We start from the raw sequence: 26,612 nt of genomic DNA, 5'->3' as shown, positions 1-26,612 counted from the left end.
GGTTGTCTTGTGTCTGTATTTCAGCGGCCTTCGGTTTGAGGAGACGTCGGCAACCATCCGTCTCCCTGACGACTGCACGGTGGGCTTCATCGTGGAGAAAAGGCTGGGCATCTCCATGGTCCACTGTCCTTTATTCCACTCCCACCTGGAAAACCTGCTGCTCATCAGCCACAGAAGCATACCACACCAGGTAGTGACCCATACATATGCACACTCAAAGAAATGCATGGGGATGCACTTCTTCTTATGCTTGTGCATGTGTATGTGTGTTTTCTCCACTGCAGGTGACTCTGAGCTATGGGATGTTTGAGAACAAGATGAACAGCATCGAGGTGAAAGGACGCTTCTCTAAGGAGGAAGACCCCTCCAGGTTTGTCTGTTATTCCAGCAACTCATAAATCAGGAGATATGAGAAACATATCTTTGTCAATATCATTCTGTGTAGTGTCTTTGTTAACTATTCCACCATTTCATTTCAGTTCAATTTTATTTATATAGCACCAAATCCCAACAACAGTTTTACAAAATTTTGGATGTTGTACATTGAAGTGATGTGGGTATGTTAAATGCTTCCTTGCGTGTGAGAAAAGCGCACACAATTAAAGAGGTGGTATTATGCTTTTTGGCCTTTATTGAGTTATATATCTTTTTTGTGCATGTAACAGGTTTGCAAAGTGAAAAAGCCCAAAGTCCAGCCCAAAGGTAGTTCCCATCTCCCACAGAAAACTGTGCTCAGAACTGCCTGAAAACAACTCGTTTGAGGCTAGTGTGACACGTCCTCGAAAACACCATTGGAAAAACACTGAGCTGCAGCACACCTCTCCTCTCCCTTCCAAACACTAGCTACCCTCCAGGCAGTCAATGGATATAAAGTTGTTTCTGTGATGTAGAGACAGAGCTCAGTTAAAACTTTATGGGTGAAAGATACTTTTGTTACAGATTAATAACTCACCACTCTGAAACTCTTGCTCCCGTCCATGTTGCCAAGCTGGTCGGCGACATGTACAGCTGAACCAAAGCTGTGGCTTCTCACTGACCCGCCCTTCTCTGCTTCTGTACCTTATTAAAGTTGATTACTTTTCTAAATTTCTAATGCATGTTTTCAAAAGACAGCTTGAGAGGCAATTTAGCTGGCAGAGGGGTGGCGCTGCAAATTCAAAAATGAGAACCAATCAAAGCATCAGAATAGCATCAAACTTTACTGAACGGCTGTGGCTGGAAAGGAAGACATTGTACACATGAAAACCACCAAACCTCCAATGTAATCATGAACATTTTCACAAGTAACTGTAATTTAATTACATATTAATTCCAAGTAAACTGTAATGGACAGTAACATTTGTTTTGTAATTAAAGTAATTTAATTATATGTAACTAGTTACTCCCCAACACTGTTGCCAGATGACATCAGGTTGCCTTGTGGCAAAAGTTAAACTTGAAAGGGAAACGGCTGGACTACAAACGAGCTGTTTTCAGGCAGTTCAGAGCAGAGTTTTCTGTGGGAGATGGGAACTCCCTTTGGGGAGAACTTTGAGCTTTTTCACTTTGCAAACCTGTTACATGCACAAAATTATATTCTGTTCAAATCTAATCTCTTTTGGCCTGATGGGGATGCAAGACTAAATATCAGAAAGTTGTAAAAAAAAATTTCTTCCTTTCTAGATAGGGAATGCCCACGACAAATTGAATGGAATTGTAACAGTATTTTACAGACCAAAGTTAAGATAAGTTAATCACGTGGAAATTTTGCATGATGGTCAGAAACCTCCGGAATCAAAATGATCCTGCTACTAGTGAAACAGAAAAAAAAAACTTTTGCGTGGACTGAAATTAGATGCTATTTTGTTCCAAATCAGGTATGTCAAAATGTGGAAATAATCACAACAGTAATCACAAAATAAAATATAAAGCATAATATTTAAGACCGATTTACCAGTGCATTGCAAGAATAGTTTGTCTTTATGGCAATGTTTACTAGGGGCTACTTTGCTTTTAGAAATCCCCAGCACTCAGTTTTACTGCTCTGATGATCCGACCTGAAGATGTGACACGGCTGTAGCTCCAGCTCATCTTGTTCTCTGTTCAGTCAGAGATAAAAGCAATTTGATGTAACACAACGAAACAACATATGTGTTTGTCTTTCCCAGTCCTCGGCATCACCAGCTGTAAGAACATATCACCAGAAGCGCTACTCAGTGAGCTCTTTCCATTTGTTTCCATCCACTGGTGTCGCACAGAGTTACGCTCAACATGGCTGCACCGTTAAAGGAGCAGGTCAAATCTGTCTGTACAAAAAAAGTTGCTGGGTTTCTAAATAAAACCTTTTTTCATATCTTATTTTGCTTTGTTTACCCAGGTATATTCGTGAAAATATGAGAAATATGAAAGCATCACAAAACATGTTCAGAGAAAGAATCCAAATCTTGTCATATAAAAATGCAATCAATAATAAATGACAAGATGATAGATATTAAGATAAAAACTAAGTTGTGTGGACTATCTGGGACACACTCAGGGCTGAGGCTAACTAGGAGTTAAGTGTCTTTCTCAGGGACACATTGGTGGATGTGTCGCAGTGGGAATCGACCCCAGGCCTCTCACACCAAAGACATGTGTCTTAGCCACAGCGCTATTGCCACCCCACACACACTGATATATGAAAATGATACTGTATGTAAGTAATGATAATGATAGCAGTGTGGGTCTAGCAGGAAAATGGGGGAGTAGGTGGCTTGCAACCACAGACAGACTCTACAGCTCAGAAAGCACATGGGAGAGGGAAGAAGTCGAGGTAAAACATGCACTAAAGGGATATGAATTAGTACAGAAGCACTAAATGTCACTTTTGAGTCAAAACTAATATTGATAGAACTGATAATAGAAAAAGCTTAGAAATGTTACATAGGGATACACGATAATGGGAAGTGCAATATAGATGCAGTAAGAGGAAAAAAATGGATATCTCACTGTACCCGAATCAATGTGTGCAGCCCAAAACACTGGATATAATAAAAGTAGAATATATTCAAATCCTTTACAAATCCAGGATCCACACAGAATGCTAATCATTTGTTATTTACTCCACAACCTACTTATGACAAATTTTCATTTAAAAACTTTTAACAAGTTTTTGAGATTTCCCACAAACAAATAGGAGCACAGCATAGTAACATAATCTCCTTGCCGGAGGTAAAAAATCATAGAGAAGCATAAACATTGTAGTAGTGTGATATTTCTGTGTGCTATCTTCATTAGGTGCTTCTGCAGGACTATTTTTAGCTTCTCTCTTCTTTGTAGTAGCAGATCGTCTGTATCAGTGCTGTCGCAGTCTCTACTGGCTGCTGATAGAGGACAATACAAAGTCACAGATAACTTAATGTCCCCTTTAACACATAATGAAAACCGACAGATTGAACACTTCACTGTGCATACTACATAATATATGGGCTTAAAATGAACAACAGTGCTATTCTTCCCTGCTACTTTTATTGTAGTATTCCTATTGTCAAGGAAAGGCCTATTGTCAATGTAAATATGCCAGATTTAGCCACAAGGCTATTTTCATCTTTTGTCCCTGGGCAGTACATGTTGATACAAAAAAGACAACATAATAAAGGACCATATCTTGGCCAGGACACATTTTTTAAATTTCAGTAAGGTGCTTTCCTGGTTAAATGAAATTATACTTGATGCAGTCTGGACTAAAGTGGTGGACTGACCGACCAACTAAATATATTAACCTTTAAACTAGATAAAACATGGAGAATGAAGTATTGCCATCATCTTGAGCACTGAGAAATTTTCTAAATCAAGCATGCTTCCGATTTATTATTCGTCATTTCTGTTTTCTACAGGTTTAAGACTGTCCACTGCATGCTGTATCCTTTCACCAGCTGGTGTCCTTGAACTCATCATAGAAGACTACAACTTCCAAACACACGTGGTACAAGAATGGTATTCCTGCTGGATGAAGTCCCTTGCCAGGACATTGTCTGCATGCAAATAAAACTGATGCATTTAATGTGACGGAACAACAACAACCCGAGGTGGAGAATCAGAAAGCAGAAGTGTAGCCTTGGACAACAGACTCAACTGCTGTACCACAACCGCTCACTCTTAGTTTGCCTGAACCTGCCTAAAACAGTGATCAGATGAACGCTTTCAGAATCAGAACATAGGATATTAACAGGACTGACTATGAACTGAGAAAGATTTTCTGTTCTTCAGCTCTGTGTTACAGACAGACTGTTACATGAAATGATTTCTTGCGTCTTTACTACTGAATGTTTTTCTTTGTTTTGATGATTTTATCTGTGGGAGTGAAGCACTTAAGACAAGCAGCACTTTTGCTTTTCACTAAAACTTAAAGGTAAACATTACATTGTACATCTTCTTAAAATGTACACACATTTTGATATATTTGATCATTATCAAAAGATTCAAAATCTTAAAGTTGATGATGATTTAAAATGGACAGAGTCTGCACCAACAGGGCCTGAATTACCTTCAGGGTGTGCGTAGGTTACAGTTGCCAAATTTATTTTAGTTTTTATTGATTTAATGTGTGTGGCCTTTTGTGTGTGTGTGTGTGTGTGTGTTGTTATGAAGGGGACTGTGTCCTTGTGTCTATGAAGTCTCACACAATGAACCTTTCTGACCCATATCTCCCTCCTTATCCAAACCTCCTGTCCTCCCTCCCTCCTTTTTCTCACTTGCTCCCTTCTTTCCTCCACCCCTCCATCTGTCTCTCTGTTTACTCAGTCTTGTCCACAATTGCTGTGATGGCTACTCAAAGGCCATGGCTGAAAGTAAAATGAACTGCCACTTTCATCCTGTTTGCCTCAGTTGTATTTATTTAGTTATTTTTTAAATTAAAAAAGCAACAACAAATCACTGAAAGCAGGGAGAAAATCACAACTGACACACCTGAAACCTGCATGCTGCCTAACCTGCATGGCCTGAAAAACTAGATCACATTTGCAGACAATCTTATCGAGCTGGACAAAACAGGTTCAGAACGAGAATATGAATCTCATAATGACATGCACACAATCAAATGTTAGTAGGAGATAGAGACCATGTGCAAAGAGGTGACACTGCTGCCGGCGGCTCGCAGGTTGCTTGTTTGCTGGGAATGGAGATGTGATGAATACAGATTCGCTGCTAAATGCTTCTGGGGCTGACCTTGTGTGAAGTGGATGGAAAGTGGTTGAGAATGTGCAGGAATGACTGTGTGGCTCTGACACATCTCCACGAGAATATTGAAACCCATCATGTGAAGCAAATACCACGTGTGTTTGAATGTGAGCAGAAAGTTTACTGTGTATGTATGTAATGTAAAATCATTTTCCTGCAGGGATTACACAATGAACTGTGTACGTATTATTAACAGTGCTGGGCAACGATTAAAATTTTTGATTGCGATTAATTGCATTGTTCCGCACAAAATTGAAAAATGAATTCTAAAGTAATGTATTGCGCACTTTTAATTTAAATGTACTGCTATATACACAAAAGTGCAATAACATGTGGTTTGCAAACAAATAATGTGCATTTTACCAGCAGTATTCCCTTTACACATTAGCAGTAAACTATTTCTTGTAAATCTCAACCCAAACATTAATGTAATTAAATCTATAAAACCAAATATAAAACCAAAGCTATTTGCCACTGTCAGGGAATTACCTTTTATCTAGCTTGTTAAAACAAGTTACCAAGTCCAATTTTCTTGGGTTTTTTTCTGAACAGGTATCAGCAGAAACATTTTTCTTTTATCAGGGAGCAGCAGAAACAGTGTATGTTCAGTAGCAAGTGTCCCTGTTAGAGTGAGGTGAAGTAGTTGCCTCACGCACGACCATCAGAGACTGATCCTCACTGTTTGTGAGTTTCTAGAGTCTAGCTGTTTACTAAATAGGACATCAACAGGAGGGAATTACCATGGCAGAGCATCCCAGCAAAACTAGATGAAGGCCTATCAGGTAAAGTTATGTAGCCTCTAATTTTAACTTAGGTGAAACAGGGTACAGCTGTGTAGCACACAAGCCATTGCCATGGTTACTCTCCATGCCTGCCGTTTACTCGCGGAGCGCTTATCTCCCTTTCTGTTCACCGGAATGCAGAGCAACTCCGCGGGGCCAAGCAACTACGTTGCGATTTTAGGAAAGTTTCTTAGATCGACATCTTCCCCAATAGGCTACTAATCAGCACCAACGTAGTCTGCCGAAGCCTCCCTCCGCTGCTTGTTTGGGTGGATGATTTGTCGGCGGATCAACATCCCACCCCTCCTGTGACCCATGGTTTGACTATGTGTATGTGTATTCAGAGCCAGTGAGCAATGGACTTTCAGTATAATACTGATAATAAAAGTTGCATTAACATGAGATAAAAATAATTGTTAATTAATGAGTAAATGCGATAATAATGTGTATAACTTACTTAATAACTTGCCCAGCCCTAATTATTAATATTATTATATACATACTAAGTCTTTCTACTTTATACCACTGGCACCACTGTTGCTCTTACTTTCCACATCCTTTCTAGCTCCTCTTTCAGTCCTTGGTATTTTCCAAGCTTCTCGTGTTCCTTCTTCTTGATGTTGTTGTCGCTTGGGATCGCCACATCTATCACTGCAGCCTTCTTCTGCTGTTTGTCGATCAACACGATGTCTGGTTGGTTAGCCATCACCAGTTTGTCAGTCTGGATCTTGAAGTCCCAAAGGATCTTAGCTCGGTCATTCTCAACTACCTTCCTAACTTCCATGTTGACCTTGGGACTTCCAGCCCACACTCATGGCAGATGTTCCTGTACACTATGCCAGCTACCTGGTTATGGCGTTCCATGGACGCACTTCCTGCCTGCATCTTACACCCTGCTGTTATGTGCTGTACTGTCTCAGGGGCATCCTTGCACAGTCTGCACCCGGGGTCCTGCTTGGTGTGGTAGACCCCAGCCTCTATTGATCTTGTACTGAGTGCCTGTTCTTGTGCCGCCATGATTAGTGCTTCTGTGCTGTCCTCCAGTCCAGCCTCTTCCAGCCACTGGTGGGATTTCTTGATATCAGCCACTTCTTCTATCTGTCGGTGGTACACGCAGTGCAGCGGCTTGTCCCTCCATGAAGGTTCTTCCTCCTCCTTGGGTTTCTGCTATCAGAGGTGTTCCCTTCAGCCATTCGTCTTTGGGGACCATCTTTCTGATGTACTCCTGGATCTTTGTTGTTTCATCCTGGACAGTGGTTCTGACATTCACTAGCCCTCGACCTCCCTCGCTCTGCTTAGCACCAGTCTTAGGGTGCTGGATTTGGGGTGAAACCCTCCATAGATTGTGAGGAGCTTTGTTGTCTTGATATCAGTGGCCTGTATCTCCTCCTCTGGACAGTTTATTATACTAGCGGGGTATCTGATGACATGCAGAGATCTTTGCTCGGATCTTGTTCTTCCCATTCAGCTGAATTTTCAGGACCTGCCTCACTCTCTGTAGGTATTTGGCTGTAATGGACTTCCATGGTTACCATTAGCCTGTGGGATCCCAAGGTATTTTTAGCTGTCCTGAACATCTGCAATGTGGCCTTCTGGTAGTTCAAACCCCTCGGTTCCGATCGTTTTAAGTGAAGTGTAAGATTTAAGTGTCTTGCTCAGGGACACAATGATATAACCATAATATAGATAATGTTGCACTTCACCAGCTAGTTGCTGAATGTCTTGTTTGCTGGTTCAGAGCATGTATTTCTATATTGCCATATAAATTCCTTCAGGGGTACTAGTGAAAATATGCAAGTCAATTGTTTGTGTAAAATCAGAAGGTGTCTAGGTTGTTTATATATATAAAAAAAAAATGTGTAAAAGCATTTCACCTCTTTTTGCTTGCTGCAACTTAAGGTGTGGTCCTGTTTCTGATTGATCTGATTACACTTCATTAAATGTATCACTTTAGTTGATACGTTTGAATAGCAATTAAAATTATGTGTTGAAACGCGATTAGTTCAGTCTTAACACAATTACACCTCTCAGTAATGAGCAGAGTAGCCATATGTGCACCAGTATAGTTTAGTTTTTCACCTTTAATACACTCTCAAAGAACAGTGGCTCTTTGCTTTTACTTCGACTTTCTTGGGTAATATGGTCAATATTTGTTGTTTAACCTTTTTCTTTTTTACCTAAGCAAATCTAATTGTGGTTGCAAGGGAGAGCTGGCCAAGACAAGAACATAAAAAATTGCCAGTTCCTCAAATTAATTTCCATAGCTGGTGGACTTGGAATAGTCAATCAATGTCAAAGTTTTAAAAGTCTGATAAAAGTATTTGGGTTATGGAAACCAAGAGTTTCCATGATGGCTAATCAGTTTTTTTTATCTTGAGATCACAAGTTAATTTGCTCATTATTTCGAGAGAACAAACCATTTTCTTGTTATTGGTACTTATGCAGGACACCGGAGCAGAGCAGGTTCAATTGGTGACATTTATTTAACGCAGGAACTGAGGAACACAGGCTCAGTTGCAGGCATGTAGAACAGATTCCAAAGGAAAGAGCTGTTCAACAAAACGTAATCCAACATAATCCAAAACGCAGAGATCCAAAAGAACAGGTAGGGTTCAAGTAGGAGATGACACGACAGAGCACAAGTAGCTACAATGAACCGACAAGACTGACTTAGGCAATATATACACACACACACACACACATAGGGCTAATGAGCAGGGTGGCAATCAGGCAGAACAGACAGACAGGCAGGCAGAGTGATCAACAGGATGGCAAGACAGACCATGAAACTAAAACGGAACAGATCAGAATAACGAATATACCAAAATGATCATAAACACATGCAGACACAGACCATAAACAAAACAGGCAGTGGTAACAAACAATCAATCTATTAGACAAGACTTAACTAAGCTAGACAAAACAGGAAACAGGCCGACTGAACACAAGACAAGAAACAAACAGGACTAAAACACAAAACACAGAAACAGAGACCAAACAGAGCAAAAATAATTACAAACACAGACCGGGATCGTGACAACGCATATTGCACAGGCAGGGAGCTTGTCTTGTCCAAGTGTGTGAAAATTATATTCTTTCAGCCTCCTCCCCTGTTTGTCTGTGTCCCTTGTACAGTAGATTTATGACCTCTGCTGTCCATAAACAGGACTAACTGTGGTAGCAGAGGACCAGGTCAATTGGAGGTAGAGTGTTACAGCTGTCAGAGGAACGCTCTCTCATCTCCTCCCTCCATCACATTAAATCGACGGGGCCTTGTAAAGGACAGCTAGGCAGAAAGAATAAAATGATAAAGGAGGTGGGGAGAGCAAAACAGTAAGATGCAGGTAGATTTCAGTGCAGAATGAAAAAAGAAATGACGAAAATACGAATATTTTGGAAAAATGTTAGGGAGGAAATGGGAAAAATCCTAGGTTTGAACATTGCTTTAGATCCCCTACTTTTTCTATTGGAAATACCACTTAAACAAACGTTTACTACTGATCAGTGTTATATAATACATATTCTACTGATGGCGGCAAAGAAAATTATTACTATTAATTGGATGAAGACTGAGCCCCTTGGAATCGACCAGTGGTTGCAGAAAATCAAACATATATACAGTATTTGCAAACATATAGACTGCCCAGCTACAATTAAAACTGCACACTTTTAAGGGGAAATGGAGGCTAATCTTTTCATACCTTGGACAGGAACCCCGTAGCACACCACCTTGAGGTATATGAGATGATCTGATGTGCCTGGCTAGGAGTGAAGGGTACCTAGCCCATAAGACTGTGGAAACATGGATACGAATGCTTGTAAATGGATATGTCTGTTCATGTAAATCTATGGACACTGTGTGTATCTCCTCGCAATATCACATACAGATAACTGGACACTTTCTAGATGCTATATCACTCTACTGAAAGGTTTAGGAGGGGCCAACTCCAAGGTGATTTTTTTGTTTGTTTGTTTATTTCTCTTTTCTTTTCTTACGATATTAATTACCTGTCTCGTTGTCAATGGCAATAAAGTAAAAAAAAACAAAAAAGAATATGTATAGAATGCAGACGTGTCTCATTAAAGGTTGGAGAATTGGTCAGTTTATTAAAATATGAAGTCACAGACACCAATTCCATCATTCAGCCAGCATTTACTGCAGAGAAGCTGTAAAGTTTAGCCTTTTACCACCCACTGAAATCACACAGAAATATGTGTTATAGGGTTGTCCACACACTAGTCTACAGATTAGGTTAGGCCACCTCAACCCTATCCAACACCTTTGGAATGAAGTGGAATGTCAGCTGCGAGCAATAGGCAACCTTATCGGCCAACATCAGTGTTTTTCTTCACTAATGGTCTTATGACTCAAGGGGAACACATGTCTGCAGCCATGTTCCAGTATGTGGAAAGCATTCAGAAACGAGTGAAGGCCGCTATAGCATAAAAATAATTCTCAAATGTTGTTATCAACTTTTACAAAGAAGATACTTTGTAAAATTGATGATGGAAACAACAACCAGGGTTGGGAAGTAAGGGATTACATGTAAGGGCGTTACGTAATCAGATACAAAAAAATATAACTGTATTTCCTTACAGTACAGAAAAAATAGACATAATCAGATTACAGGTACATTTTGTAAAATTGGGGATTACTCATAAGGATTACTTTAACAGAAAGTTTCCATGAAACAGAAAACAGGAGCTGTTTGCCTCCATATGTTTTTTATATACAGTCTATGGTAAACCCAAAGCAAGGGAGGGATGCATTTATTCATTTTGCTGACACTTTTATTCAAAGCGACTTACAATTGCTATATACACAACAGATGTTGCACGCCTCTGGACCAAGTAGGGGTTAAGTGTCTTGCTCAGGGACACATTGGGGTCTCATAGTGGATTTGAACCCGGGTCTCGCGCACCAAAGGCATGAGCCTTATGCGCTACTCCATCACCACCCCCTACAGTCGCCAGTAGCGACGAATGTATGTTTACGCCCCCACCCCATCATGCAGACTCTGTGCGGACTGGTTCCAGCTCCCAGTGAGTGAACACGGCAGCTGGACCAGGACCGAGCACAGCCTCAGAGACAGACAGGGGCCAGTTTGACCACTGGGGATACAGTATGAATGTGGTTTTCTTGCAGAGTTTGGCCCTGAGTAAGCTTATCTGTGTAAGCTTATAGGACCGCTAGCAGCACGGCTAACCAACCGAAGTAACATTAACCAGTCACAGATACAGGCAGATAGGCTACAGTTAGCAGTTTAGCACAAAGTAAAGCTATCACAGAAGCTCTGTGTAAATCACCTCAGTAAGATACTGGATTCCCTGTTGGTCGTTGAGGCTGTGTTCGGTGCTGTTCATGCTGTGTTCACTGGGAGGCTGCTGAGCGAGGTTTTGTTGCCCGCTCGCCCGGCTCCGGTTCCCAATCAGGCACCGCACACCGTGTAACTTTACACCACACCTTTATAACGTTACAGTTTATGGTAAACACTTACGGTAAACACTAACACTCCCCCGGTGCTCCGTTGCACAGCTAACTGAGCTACTAACAGCAGCTAGTTAGCTTGTTAACTAACTTATCTGTCCTTCAGGAAACTCTGTGAATCACAGAGTTGAGGCTGAGCAGTCGGGGGACATCAGAGAGAAAACTAGAAAAAATATTTTCTTCATATTTCTAATATTTCTTCATCAAATATGATCCAGTTTCACCAGGATCAGTGAAGAAAGTTGTGTTTTTGTACAGTAATCAGTGAGGCCCAGCCCCAGAAACACTATGCTACAGCAGCTTCATATTGTTTTCATTAGATGGTAAATTAATCCAAGTGCAGAATGAGTAATCAAAATTGTAAAATGGTTTTTCAAATGACAAACTTAAATATCATCAAGAATACCTAAAAAAAATGTTTTTGTCATTGATGGGCAAGATACCGCCATAGTGATGACATAGTTCAAAGCATATCATCAGGAGATTTGGTTATTGTATGTTCTTTTGCAGAACAGATATCTCCGTTTGTGTTTATCATCCTAATCACTGTGACACAGGCCGTTACATCCCGGTCAACTGCAAGCGCTGAAAGAGTCAAGGTAAGCTGGTTTAAATGTGCATGGTTAGGCCCGGGAAATCCTGGATGGACTGTTTAATGATTCAACTTTAACTCTAAAGTAAAAAAAAAAAAAAAAACACATTTACCATGCAATTGTCACTTAATCCCACAATTTCATCGCAACCCCCCCCCCAAAAAAACCAACACGTTGCATCTTTCATTGCAATTTTTTAGAAAAACTGCCACAAAAATTGGGCATTATGAGACCGCAACAATCACTAAAAAGGCCCACGAAATCCTGGATCTACTGTGTAACGTGATTCAATAAATTAGGCTTGTGTATGTGGTTATTGTGGTCTGTTTTAAAAATAAGACCTGTTGGAATGATAATCCAGGTACATTGCACATCAGAGAATAAAACTGAACCTTAAAACGACATTGTTTTATGACCATCAAAGCTGTCTGGCAGTCCAGTAATGTAATACATTCTTGAAAATTTTGTTTCCAAATATATTGCGAGGGTCTAGCGATCAGAAATCACTTTCAGTCACTTTGTTTAAATACAGATGGATAGTCTGATGTTCTTAACTTCTAAGATAGTTGTCGGGAAAAGGAAGCCCTGGTCATTTTGCATCTGACTGATAAAGTCTGTGTGAAATATGTATTTTTTTCCCCATTTGAATCACCAGGACTTCTTTGCCTGATTCAATATGTACTGTAGTAGTATCTGTGATGGTATCTGGTATCTGTGATAGTGGAGTCCAATTGTCATTTTTTGGCATGACAGCTGAAAACAAAACATCCAAAAAGCATCAAAGATTTTAAGATTTTTACAGAAAGATTCTCTTCATCTGTCTTCCTGTATTATTCAGTCTGTCAGGTCTGCTTTCTATCTTGTTCAAAGAAGCTTTATTGATGGGAATGTCAAACATTAGCAATACTGCAGATATATGATCTGTTTGTGTGCTGTATCTGCTTTTTTACTGTGTGCATGTCTGTCTCTTTCTATCTCTTCTTATTGTTTTGTTTCCATCTTCTATCCTAAGCCTACTGCTAATAAAATCTCTTGTGATTTCTCACTCTCGTTATGTCTCAGTTTCTCCCCTCAAGTTTTGTTTCATGTTTGTTTTCAGCCATGATTTTGCCTGTGTTTGTGCGTTATTGATTCACGTTATGACTATTAGTTATGCTAATATAGACCGGAAAGATTTCGATTAATAGTTTTCGTAACAAACATTTTGCTTTCATGCTGAGAGTTAAATGAAAATATTGATACCTGTCATGTCTGTAATGTAAATATGAACCTAGTTTAGTGAATTAAACAAACAAAAAAGATGTAACCTGATCATTTGTGAGCTAGAGAAGTGCAATTTGGCAGATTTTGTTACTCTTGAACAGAGTTTAGCTAGCTGTTTCTGCCTGTGTCCAGGTTTATGCTAAGCTGAACTAACTGGATTTTCACTAACAAAGACCACACCAATGTGAGGTATACAAAAGGTGGTTTATTCGGATAATGAGTAGTATTTATGACTGAGGGATCTAGGGGAGAGGGATGAAGGGGTCGAGAACAGAGGGATGAAGGAGGTTGTTAAGGGTTTGGTGGCCGGAGCAGCTAGTAACCCAGGGGTCGACACTCAGTGTGGGGCTTGTCTCGATAAGGAGCTTGCTTATCAACCCCCTGTGGTTCCTGTGGTAGAAAAAGAAGAATTAGGACTTATGGATTTTAGCATGCATGTCTTTGATGGTGGGAGGAAAACGGAGCGCCCGGGGGAAACCCACGCAAACCTGGGGAGAACATGCAAACTCCAAACAGAAAAGGCCTTGGCTGACCGAGGTCTGAACCCAGGACCTTCTTGCTGTGAGGCCACAGTGCTGTCCACTGGGCCTCCATGCTACCTGTTGAACGAGATGAGAAAGGATTTGGGGGGGGGAGAGATATGAGAACTGACAAACGGGAGAGAAAGGGGTCAGACAGGCTTATATACGAATGTGTAGGTGATTGGATTAGACAGGCACAGGTGGATGAAATAAGTGAAGCACGGGTAGTTGAATGAGGCGCAGGTGGTTGAATTAGTGAGAGAGAGGCGTGGTCCTGTTCCTGAACTTCAATTATATACCTTCATGTGGTGGTAGCATTATATTCAGTGTACAGACATGAGTGTAACTTTCAGCAAGAATGCAATAAAAGTTACACACATATCTATTTTGGTGTTTTAGGAGTAATTTATGTTAATGGTAGCATCTACAAAGTAGATCTAATAGGTAAACAGCATATTACAAAGATCTACCTCCCTGTTCACAACTCCTTTCTTACACTTAGAAATTCCTGACACTTGCCTTGTTTGCTTCTGCCCAAGATCAGCCCTTGTTTAAATCCACCTATGATGAATTACTCCAAAAAATCTGCCTACATCAAAACGTCTGAAGTTGTAAAATCAGATCACTGACTGCATGCCAGGCCTCTGCTAACTAGCAGAAAACTTTCACAAACATTTAGAATTTATTCCACGTGAAATGGTAAAAACAAAAATCTCCCAGTGCAACTGTACAGTCACAGCAGGCAGCAGAAACAGCAACTTACAGCCAAAGACTCAAAAAAAAGCATTTCAGGCGTGCACAATACAACAAGGACCAGATAAGAATCCACAGATCAAAAGACAGATAGTTGCTGTGTCCCAATGCAGGGGCTGGATCCTTTGAAGTTCATATTTCTAATGGGTCAAAAAGGCCTGGTCTGTTTGAAAGGATCCAATGAATGTGGCAAAGAAGTGCAGCCTTCTTTTGCAGTATATTCTTTGCATCCCTTTTTATAACATGACAACATGATCCATTATGCCCTGGTTAATTGTTAAATGGCACATTCGGGCCTAGGGAAGACTGACAATTTTATGTGAAAATGTTCTATTTAAAGGGTGTTAGCATTTTAGCTGGTCATACAGTAACAGTAAAAATTGAACCTATATATTTTTTTAGACACACTAGCAGCGGGGCTCTTTTGGCAATGCTGGTCTGATGGTTGGTCGGTTCACCACTTTGGTTCAGAATTAAATATCCCAGAAAAGCTGGATTGCCATGAAGTATAGGTCAAAGTTTTCTCACATTCAATGAAATACCTATTACAGACATTTGATATCGTATCAAAACGACTGCGGTAATCCTCTGACTTTTCAACAAGCACCACCATGAGATGGCCATTTGTGGTTTTGAGTGAAATGCCTTAACAGTTGGTGCATGAAATTTGATTTACTCATTCTTGTTCCCCTCATGATGAATAATAATACCATTAGTGATCCTGTGACTTTTCATTCCATCATCAAGTACATCATGTTATTCTCCAAATACCCATAAGCAAATAGTAGCATGCTAACATCCTAAACTAAGATGGCAAACATGTTAATGTTAAACATTTCATTGTGAGCATGATAGCAGGCTGACATTAACATTTAGCTAAAGGATGTGCCAAGTACAGCCTTACAGAGCCACTAGCAAGGCTGTACTTGACTCTTAATCTTGTTATTATAGAAAACAGGAATATGCCTTTATGTTTAGGCTATCAGCCTGAATGTGCTGCAGTATATAGATACATTTACCAACCTTCACGCACCTGTCTAATGTTTACATCTGGAAATTAACCAAAGGTGTTTTATGTCGCTGCTCCAATTTCAGGTCTCAGACACTGTTTCTTTGAGGTTAGACCAACTCAATTGCGAGGAAGACCAGGTTAAGTTTGGCTCTGGAGATCCAAGCTTACTACATAGCTTCTGAAAAGGGGATATCGCTCACGTCACTCTGTTTGGTTAAAAACCAAAATTGCTACGTATCTAATTTACAGGAATGTGAAGTAAAAGTGTTGGAGGGAGACACGGGAGAGAGCAGAAAGAAACACAACACATAACCCTATGGCCGTAACAGTTGACAAGAGAAAAAAAGGGGTGAAGGTAGAAGCAGGGAACAAGGATTCAGTTGGGAAATGGGGCAAAGTCCCTGAGACAGATGGCGAGGGGTGCTGGGAGAATTCCCCCCCCCATTATGAAAACACCTCAAAGCACAAATCTCCAGCTGTGAATGGCACAAGCGTACCGCCAGCAGCCACCAAGAGGCAGCAGCCTGCCAACCAACACCCACTAATGAATGGAAAAGCGTGATTCAGAGGCACCAAGAATGTAAATGAGAGCAGTATGGCCTCGTTCCTTTGCATGAAAGGGGCTCGTACACGATCGTCTGCAATACCAAACAGTCACGGTGAGTTCCTGTGTGATCCATGGATTAGATAGATTCAGAGACTGATCACCGGTGACGGGTGGGAAATGGAGGGAGTGGATTTCTAGAGATTTCTCCGGCGGCTCTGGTGGAAATGAGGGAGGGGAGGGGAGGGGAGATGAGGTGGAGAGTGACAGAGAAAGAGTCATGCAGAAAAATGGAAAAATAACACAAGGAAAGAAATCAAAAGGCTGAAAAAGAAGAAAGCGGAAAACGGGGAAGCAGGAAGGAGCAAAAGGTGAAAAAAGGAAAACACGGTGTGAGTAAAGAAAACAGAAATAAATACACAAACAAAACAGAGAGAAAAATGTGAAAATAAAAATAAGAGAGTCAGAGAGGAAAAAAAAAAAAGACGAACAATTTCTACCAGATCCAGCCATGTTGTTTGTCTCAATTTGTTCGAAATAGCTTCAATTTCACAGTAGGTCTACACTTCTTTCCTACAATTACTGTTGTTTGCATGTCATGTCAATCTGGCATCTCCTTTTCATAAACACCAAGTGGAGAAGATGGGTCAAGCTGCGTGTGTGCGTGTTTTATACAGGAGAGGTAGTACCCCATTCAGAGAGGCATGAGAGTCAGGCGAGTATTCAACAACCAAGCCAATTTCAGATTCCATTTCGGCTCAAATTAATCCAGGAGCAGGAGAGTCTAATACAAAACACTCAGATTCTGCTGGATTTTCAAGGATTAGCCTCTTTGCTTGTGATTTGCTCTGGCAGCTTCTACCTGAGTGGTGCTCCACCAGGAGAGCTGAAGTTACATTGTAATGCTGGCAACAGCTCTTACTCCAGATTAGATGTGAAACCAGTCATTTTCATGTATTTTAAACATACTTTAGTTTAACCACTTGATCTTCAATACTCTCAATATCTTAGAATATTGTTCTTTATTCTGCCTCATTGTCATTGATGCCATAATTGTAATATGACTCTTTCCCCCTGTGTGTCCGCTGGTTGAATGAAATGTAGAATGAAAGTGGAAAACAAGCAAAACATAAACAAAAGGGGTTTGTGTGATTTCAGAGAGGTTTAACTGAAAACACATGCTCACAGAAATGAGCCAACAGTGTGCAGATACAGGTTTCTGGTGAACACAGCCTTAGTAATTATTATTCTGAGTGTGCTGGGTTAAAATCTGTTTGTAGTAGACAGTGAAGACTCTGTTTTATTCATTTTTTAATAGTTTTGATCTCATTTATTTATTTATTGGATAAATGAAAGCTATTTTGCGAGTAATTGCAGTGTGGTTATGAGAATACTTATTCTCTGTACTGAAGCCTGACTTGCCGAAGAGATAAACACATTTTAGATTGGAGCCTTTTCAGCTGGGCTGTCAGTTCAAATGCTACAAATTTATCTGATTCCACATGATATTACTAAATGGTTGGGTAATGAAGCCAATCAAAAAAAGGAAAAAAATTGTAATTTTTAAGCAAGTTTGATCACACGAGTGTCTAAACAGGGGAATTTCCCTAAAACAGGTATGGTCAGTTCCTGAATCTTGACGCTTCAGAATGAATCACATGAATAATTTCATTTATTTTTATGTTGTGATGATCCGTCTAAGTCAGATAAAGGACACAAAAAGGTCAGCAGAGTGGCATGTTGGGAGCCTGCCCCTAAGTCGCTCAAATTTTGATACTTGGTTTACAATGAAATGATGGTTGTTTTCATTAATGGTGGACTTCACTATCCCGGTGTAGGAATCAAATTGCCTATGTATGTACAAGGGAATCAGAGGAGATGAGGCATGTACGTATGCAGTAGTGTTTTATTTTATGTCATTGATACCAGCCCCCACTGCATCAAAAATGGGATTTTGACCCCCTTCCCCTAGGTCTAGGGGAGGCTTTCACATGTAAATGAAAATGAGCTACACAAATACAAACCAGGTAACCCAGTTGAGCTCACTGTTTACTTTCAGTCTTCCCAGCCAGTTGTATTAATTTACTGATGATGAATCGAACAGTTCCTACTGCTTTTGCTTTGACAGTACCCGTTTCATATATTGCAGGTAGTAATGCAGAAAAAAACAATAATAAACACTTTTTAATAAAGCACTTTTTACAAAGTGTACATAAAAAGGATTACTTCTAGGGCAGGTAGGTGCTGTGACCAGCATGACAAAAGCAGAACAGTGATTTTATACATCGAAAAATATGTCATAATAACAGCAGAAACAAAAACAAGGCCCAGCTCAAAAGCCACACTAACTGAACCAAACACATGAGCACACATGAGGTACACAAGTTCACTCAAGGTTGCAAGGCCAGAAATGACACATAATGGTTATCTGTAGACTTTGCCATGCAAATATCAGCTAGTTCAATAACACATTGACATCAGAAGATCCTTAGAAAGATGACAGAAAACATTTGTTTGGAAATTCAGAACCGCTTCTGTCCCTGATGCAAGAAGATCTCACAGTGAGTCAGGAGGCAAGCAAGCAAGGCTTCCCTCCCCAGACACTGAGATCAGATCTGAGACCGCTCCAATTATAAGGGACACTTTAGGGTGTAGGGAGCCAGCCCTGGTGGATTAATCTAACAGCTGAAGCACACTTTGATGAAGTGAGTTTTCACTTGCACACTGCTTTTTTGAGGGCTTGTTTGAGACATAATTCGATTAGCATAAACTTCTTGAAGAATAAAAACACTGTGTATAGCTAAGGTAACTGAAGGCCTAAAAATACCAGTTTTCAAGTTTAACAGAAATTTCCTCATTTTCAAAAACTTACGTCACTAGAATAATTTCAAATATGCTGTAATCACACAAAAACATAGATAGAATTCACATCTTCTACAGTAATTATAACCAGTCCTAATGCCCTATTACTCAAACACAGCACAGAGGACACTTGTCCCATTTGCTTAACTCTATTCTGGTTGATTTAATCTGTACAAAAATGCAGTTTAAAACAACATTACCTCGGACATAAATGACAAAATAGTCAATGCCTCCCAAAACAACACGTTACGTACGTCACGTGACGTTAAACAGGTGGTTAACGTTGAGAAACGGTTGCAGTTTGGTTAGTTTTAGACAACAGAACTACTAAGGGTTTAGGAAAACATCGTGGTTCGGGTTAAAGTCAGTTACATAAGTCACGTAAATCACGTTACGTAAGTCATTAAAGCTAGTTAACTTAAAACTTTATTAAATAACTAAACATTTACTTGGTTTCACATGGGACTCAAACACCAGTCTCCTGAGTGAAAGTCCTGGGTTTGATCCATCCATCCACCTTGTCCACCACCTTATGTGGTTTTTCTCGACCTTTCATCTTTGTCATCTGACTTCCTCCTTTGCAACCATCATATGGCCACTAGAGGTCACAGCCACAATAAACGTAAATATGGGTCATCGTAAGCAACTTGAACAAACTACCTATATGGGTGTTTTTTCTGGTGAGGACAGGCTGGTTTAAAAACAAAAATTTTGAGTATTATTGTGGGTTATGTGCGGGACTGGGTGCAGTGATATGCTGAAATGTTGTTGTCATTGTGAGATTGCCAGGCAACCAACAGAGACTCCAGAAAATCACTATTTTTGTAAGGATCAAACAAAAACGATACATGTGTGTTAACTGGTGTACACTAGATGTGTCGGTAAGGTGGATTTTTGGACAGAGCTAGGCCCGCTGTTTCCAGTCTGTATGCTGAGGTAACAGGCTGCTATCTATCTCTTTGCAGGAAAGCTAATTACATTTACATTACATTTATTCATTTATCCAAAGCGACTTACAATTGCTATTTATGTCAGAGGTTGCACGCCTCTGGAGCAACCAGAGTTACGTGTCTTGCTCAGGGACACATTGGTGGATGTGTCACAGGGGGGAATTGAACTCTAGTTTCTCACACCATAGGCATGCGTGTAATCCACTGCGTCATCACCCCCCCCAAATGTCCCTTTATGGTTAAAATATATCTGAACATAGTTATCAATCAGAAAGAACATTATCGTGACACGTTTTCATTTAACAAAGAGAAATGGTCAAACGAGTGTTCTAAAACTTTCTACCCATTTACTTGACACATTTGCATACTGATTGGCCTGTAAGTCTAAATAGCAGCAGAATAAAAGGCGACATGTAACTGCATTCACTGTTAGTTTGATTTATATCTAAAAAGCTAAGTCTATTGTGGAGATGGCGGTGGGGGTGTTGGGCTTCTATAACTCTGCAAAATAAAATTAACCACAGAGACATGACTTCATACAGTATAACCAACTTGCATGAGCACACACACACTTACAAACAAGCTGGTAGGTGGTGGAGCAGCGAGTCAGTGAGGCATGAAGACACACAGAAACACACACCGACAAATCCCTCTCCCCTTACACACCAACACACAGAAAGCTGTGCTATCCATGCATATAATCCTCACCATCTCTCCAGATCGCTTTGCACCACCCCCCACACTCTAATCGCTCTTGACATTTTTTCGTTTTCCCGCAGGCACATTCTTCATTCCAGCCTCGCAGATGCCAACATCATCCTCGGACATCCCAGCTATTCGGCTCTTATGTTCTGCAGTTCACTCACGTTCCGGTTGCTGGGGCGACGATTCATCTGGGCTTGCCGGCCGTGTGCCTGTGGGGAAAGGTTCTGAGCACTGGCCTGGGATGACTAATGCAGTTTAGGGTCAGGCAGGTCCGAAACCACCCTGCCCACTGTCTGCCCTACTCTTTTAAGTAGTTACCCTGTTTCCACAGTAGAAGAAATCTTATTCCAGGGGTCACCTGCCAAAAAATGAATGTTGGTAAAAACAATATGCTGCTGTCTGTGAGAGGCAATAAGGTTTATTGCCCCATAGCTCACAATAATATACTGAATCTGAGAAGTTTATATGGTTGTTTATCAATACCAACAGAAAGTGATTAAAATCACAGTACAGTCTCAACTTTCTTTTTGGACTAAAACTCTACCAGACTTTTCAAACACTCTTAAAGGACTCTTCCAGTGGCTTTACCTGCCAATTTATTACTAAGCACATATACTTTATTTCACAGCCTTTTTGAAACCATGCTCTTGTCTTTGCCCCGCCATTACATGAATAACTGAAGGTACACCCACTTATTTTATAGTGTGTAGACATCAAAGGAAGAAAGTGAGATCCTTACTCAGAACACCAACGCAGTGTTTTTATTTTCAATTCTACGGATCACTGTTTTGGCGCATCTTGCCTTCTTCAGGATAAAAGCCAGTGAGATATATATTTCTCCCGACTTTAACACCACTGTTTCTTACTGACAGTCAACGTTGGATTATGTGTGAGATCAGAAAAAGGTTTTATTTTTGAAACAGCCAAGTCTTCTTCTAGATAGCGTCAAATCAGAAAACATTTATGTATTGTTTTGGACGTCATTTGTTTTGCCGTTTAATTTAAGGGACTGATAAGAGAGCAAATATTAATTATAGATATCTTTTCAGTAAATGTGTGAAAAAATAAATTCTGAATATAGAAAATAACCATAAAATGACTTAAATGACCAAAAGAAAATACTGTACATTGATTTAAAGAAGCTGCACTGAAAAATGATGAAGTGCAGGAATAATGGAATTATACATGACTTTTCTTTGTTTTGATATTGGCATATATCAGCAATCTGCCACCCTGCAGTCTATATATCAGCATCGGCCATTGAAAAACCCATATTAGTTAACCACTAGTATTAACGTAAGAAAAGAGGGAAATAATGTAAGACAACAACAGCAGCTTTACAGAGCAGGACATGTATTTGCACTTGACAAAAAAAAAAAAAAGAGATATCTAATTGAGATTATAATCAGTTCAGAGTGTCAACTCGTGTATAAAATGTGACATCAAACTGCTGGAAAGGATAGTTTCTCCACATAATCAAAACCAGAGCCCGGGAAACCAGTGATCTATTCAGAGTGTATCTCAGCTTCTCCATTTGAAGATGGATCATGAGTTCCTTGATCCATTGTATAAAAGAGAGGGGACAGGAAGTCTGCCATCTAATTAGGACTATTCGTCACACTGATAGTGAAGTAAAAACCAAAGCATTTGACTAATATGAAGTGACGCTATATTGTGTTGAAGGTACACCAAATATTGCCAATAATAGATTAGACTCTATTGATTTGTTGCAGATATGTGAGTACACTTCAAATATGGAGTACCATAAATTCACATTGTCTGTTGTTAATATTAAAGAGGTGGTATTATGCTCATTTTCAGGCTCAAAATCTTATTTAGGGGTTGTACCAGAACGGGTTTACATGGTTTAATTTTCAAAAAACACCATAGTTTTGTCATACTGCACATTGCTGCAGCTCCTCTTTTCACCCTGTGTGTTGAACGTTTCGTTTTAGCTTTGTAATAATACATCTTGTCACTAAATGACCTTTGTTGGCAGTTGCATATAAGGACTACTTTAAGGACTACTAGCCAATCAGAAGCAGAGAAGGGCGGGCCAATGAGAAGCCAGTAAACACAGCTTCGTTTCAGCTGTACATGTTGCCGACCAGCTTGGGAACATGGACTGGAGCAATAGTTTCAGAGTGGTGAGTTATTAATCTGTCTAAGTATCTTTCATCCATAAAGTTTTAACTGAGCTCTGTCTCTACATCACAGTAGCAACTTCATGTCCATTGACTGCCTGGAGGGTAGCTAGTGTTTGGAAGAAAGAGGGTGTGTGCTGCAGCTCAGTGTTTTTCCACTGGTGTTGTTGAGGGCCTGTTGGACTAGCTGCTTGGTGATCGTTATATGATGCGCATTTTGCTTTCATCCCTGTGATGTCACAGGGAAGAAAGGGAAACGGCTGGACTACAAATGAGCTGTTTTCAGGCAGTTCAGAGCAGAGCTTTCTGTGGGAGATGGGAACTCCCTTAGGGCTGGACTTTGGGCTTTTTCACTTTGCAAACCTGTTACATGCACAAAAAAGATATATAACTCAATAAAGGAGAGGGAAAAAGCCAAAAAGCATAATACCACCTCTTTAAACTGGGTATATGTAAGTTTTTTGATTTTAATAAATCAGATTTTCACTGCCTTATTGTCAATGGGCTCAAAACTCACTCAGAAATGAAGCACACGCCTGTTTTCTCTCTTGCTTACATCAGCCACTATTCTGCTTTTAATGTGAGCCTCTCCCGAGCCTCTCTCAGACTACAGCAACAAGTGTTTGAAGTGGAAAAAAATAGGTGCCAGTACTCCCGCCACCCCGCTGCACTATCCTCAACCACAAGATGAAACCTGTAAATGTTAACATTAATGACTTTGAGCATTAACCACTTAATTTCCTGCATTCTGAACACACTTTCTGCACTAATTTATGGAGGAAATGTCTTTATTTATATGAAGTGAAACAAAATTAAGGTGACTGGTGACAATTCAAAATATAAAAACATAATGGAATATAATTCAGTAATCAGCTTTTGGACAATGCCCATTTGTTTCTTCTATATTTCAGTTGTATTGCATGTTTCCCTATTGTGCATTGTTTCATTTGTTATTTAACATTTCGTGTTGCAAACTGTTTTTCAGAACATTTTTAACAAAAGCGTTCAAAAAGTGATGGAGACATTCTGATCCTGACCTGTCCCCAGCCTCCCCAGTGTAAATGACACCTATCTGTCGATACTTTTAAATGTCCCACCCCATCCAGGCTGTGATTGGTCGGTTCACGACAAGTGACATTGACGAGCTACATTCAGCACACAGCTGCATGAAAGGCACCCGAGTTTCTCTTCTGTGAATGAATGTGTGTGAATGGTGAATGCAGATGTAGTGTAAAAGCGCATTTGAGTGGTCGAAAAGACTAGAAAGGCTACAAATACGGAGCATTTACATTTACTTAACCAACTAACGCGACCCATGTTACTTTCCTGTGTACCACTGGTATTACAAAGTGTTTGCTATTGATAAATTGTCAATAGCAATTATTTTTACTAGTCATCAAAACAAAAACATGAGGTAAAATTACTAAGGAAAGTGTTGTTCTTGCTGTGCAAATTAACAGTTGTCAGCCATCTTACCTGTTGAGTGTCTAGGGGCACTTTCATACTGGCATTCATTTAGTCAGAGATGCCAGACTGATGTTAAGCAGAGAATAGTATTTTTGGGAAATTGTTAGAAATGCTTATTTATTTTTACGAGTTACAAGATTGTTATTATTTTCGTGTCTGTACAGTGTTGAGCCTGCATAGCATTAAAACTGAAAGCAGGGAAAAACAGCTAGCCACACTGAAAACCAACACTACAGCTAGAGACGCTGCACAGATGTGCTGGGCAGACAGATAAAATATATTGATCATTGTGCACCACATTGTTGGTCAGTTTTCATTTATGTGTCAACATGAATGACACTCCTGGCATTCATTCATTTCCTGGCAGTGGTAGTTCATCATTGTGGCAGGTTAGACATTGTTCAGGTTTAAATATGGTGGTGTTAAGGTGCAGTCAAACCAAATATCGGCAGGTACAAATGTACTTGTGTAATGTGGCAAAACAACAGACAGGACAGGGAACAGTGTGGATAGGGTTGCAAATGTAGGGTACAGTTCCCTTAACTCTCACTCGGTGAGAGGCCAGAAGAGTGCCGGAAAGCAGAGCGAAAATGGCATAAGTCAAAACTTCATTCACTTTGAAATCTATAAAGAAAAAATGACATATTTACAGCTAGGCAATAATTTTTCTCTTAGATCACCAACAAGAACAGTAATAATTCACGCATCTCAACCGACCCTCTGGTCGCAATATTCCTGAAACTAGTTTCTACAGCAAATGCAGCAAGTTTGCATCCTTTTTTAATGACAAGATTCAAGCAATTAGATCACACAGTCACCACAATGCCAGGCAAAAAAGCATCATCTCTGTAGTCTTCCAGAAGTAACTTGGTAGGCATGACACAATTTAATCCTATTAACAACAAAAAACTTCCAATCTCAATTCATCCATCTGTTGCCTCGATGTTTTACCCACCCTTTTCCTTAAATCCTTAAAGAGGTGGTATTATGGTTTTTGGCTTTTTCCCTCTCCTTTATTGAGTTATATATCTTTTTTGTGCATGTACTAGGTTTGCAGAGTGAAAAAGCCCAAAGTCCAGCTCAAAGGGAGTTCCCATCTCCCTCAGAAAACACTGCTCTGAACTGCCTGAAAACAGCTCGTTTGTAGTCCAGCCTTTACTTCCCTTTCTTGTGACGTCACAATGAAAATAGTGTCACTAGTCCGACACGCCCTCAAAAAACCCGGTGGAAATACACTGAGCTGCAGCACACACCTCCTCTCCCTTCCAAACACTAGCTACCCTCCAGGCAGTCAATGGACATAAAGTTGTTACTGTGATGTAGAGACAGAGCTCAGTTAAAACTTTATGGATGAAAGATACTTTTGTTACAGATTAATAACTCACCACTCAGAAACTCTTGCTCCAGTCCATGTTCCCAAGCTGGTCGGCAACATGTACAGCTGAATCGAAGCTGTTTACCCTCTTTTCGCTGACCCGCCTTTCTCTGCTTCTGATTGGCTATTAACGGCCTTTCGCTGACCTGCCCTGCCCTTCTCTGCTTCTGATTGGCTAGTAGTCCTTAACTAGAAACAAAGATCATTTAGAGGCAAGATGTATCACTCCATAGCTAAAACGAAGCCTTCAACACAGGGTGAAAAGAGGAGCTGCAGCAATGTGCAGTATGACAGAAAATATGGTGTTTTATGAAAATTAAACCATGTAAACCTCTTCTGGTACAACCCCTAAATAAGATTACCACCTCTTTCTTTTGAGTAGCCTGAAAAAGTCATAGTTAACAGCTAACTCTACTTGTGTTTTTCCTAAAGCTTTGAAAATTGTAGTCGTTAAGCCTCTCCCAAAGGAAAGCAGTCTCGATGCAACAGCACTGACTAACTATAGTCCTACATTATCTCACAAAAGTGAGTACATACCTCACATTTCTGTAAATATTTGATTGTATCTTTTCATGTGACCACACGAAAGAAATTACACTTTGCTACAATGTACAGTAGTGAGTGTACAGTTTGTAAATTTGCTGTCCCTTCAAAATAACATCACACAGCCATTAATGTCTAAACCGCTGGCAACAAAAGTGAGTACACTCCTAAGCAAAAATGTCCTAATTTGGCCCAAGTAGCCATTTTCCCTCCCCGATGTCATGTGACTCGTTAGTGTTACAGTGGGGGAAATAAGTATTTGACCCCTTGCTGATTTTGCAGGTTTGCCCACTTACAAAGAATGCAACGATCTATAATTTTAATCATATGTACATTCTAACAGTGAAAGACAGAATCCCAAAGAAAATTCCAGAAAATCACATCATATGAATTTATTAAAATTGATAACCATCT

The 26,612-nt window shown here is 40.1% G+C and overlaps 1 protein-coding gene and 1 long non-coding RNA gene across 2 annotated transcripts in view; one reads left to right on the top strand and one right to left on the bottom strand.

Moving 5' to 3' along the window:
- mfng (MFNG O-fucosylpeptide 3-beta-N-acetylglucosaminyltransferase) overlaps window positions 1–5,424 on the top strand; it is a 30,133-nt gene extending 24,709 nt beyond the window's left edge. The window contains exons 6-8 of the mRNA XM_046048274.1: window positions 25–190; window positions 285–370; window positions 3,855–5,424. Coding sequence (XP_045904230.1) covers window positions 25–190; window positions 285–370; window positions 3,855–3,906 — 304 coding nt within the window. The 3' untranslated portion in view covers window positions 3,907–5,424. The remainder of the gene's footprint in view (window positions 1–24; window positions 191–284; window positions 371–3,854) is intronic.
- Window positions 5,425–13,522: 8,098 nt separating this feature from the next.
- LOC123970202 overlaps window positions 13,523–26,612 on the bottom strand; it is a 25,495-nt gene continuing 12,405 nt past the window's right edge. Inside the window, exon 3 of the long non-coding RNA XR_006824904.1 lies at window positions 13,523–13,712. This is a non-coding gene — a long non-coding RNA (uncharacterized LOC123970202). The remainder of the gene's footprint in view (window positions 13,713–26,612) is intronic.

The sequence above is a fragment of the Micropterus dolomieu genome, linkage group LG04 (genome assembly GCF_021292245.1).
Source record: "Micropterus dolomieu isolate WLL.071019.BEF.003 ecotype Adirondacks linkage group LG04, ASM2129224v1, whole genome shotgun sequence".
NCBI lineage: Eukaryota > Metazoa > Chordata > Actinopteri > Centrarchiformes > Centrarchidae > Micropterus > Micropterus dolomieu.
The sequence above is the reverse complement of the archived record's forward strand: the minus strand, read 5'-3'. Positions and strand labels throughout refer to the sequence as shown.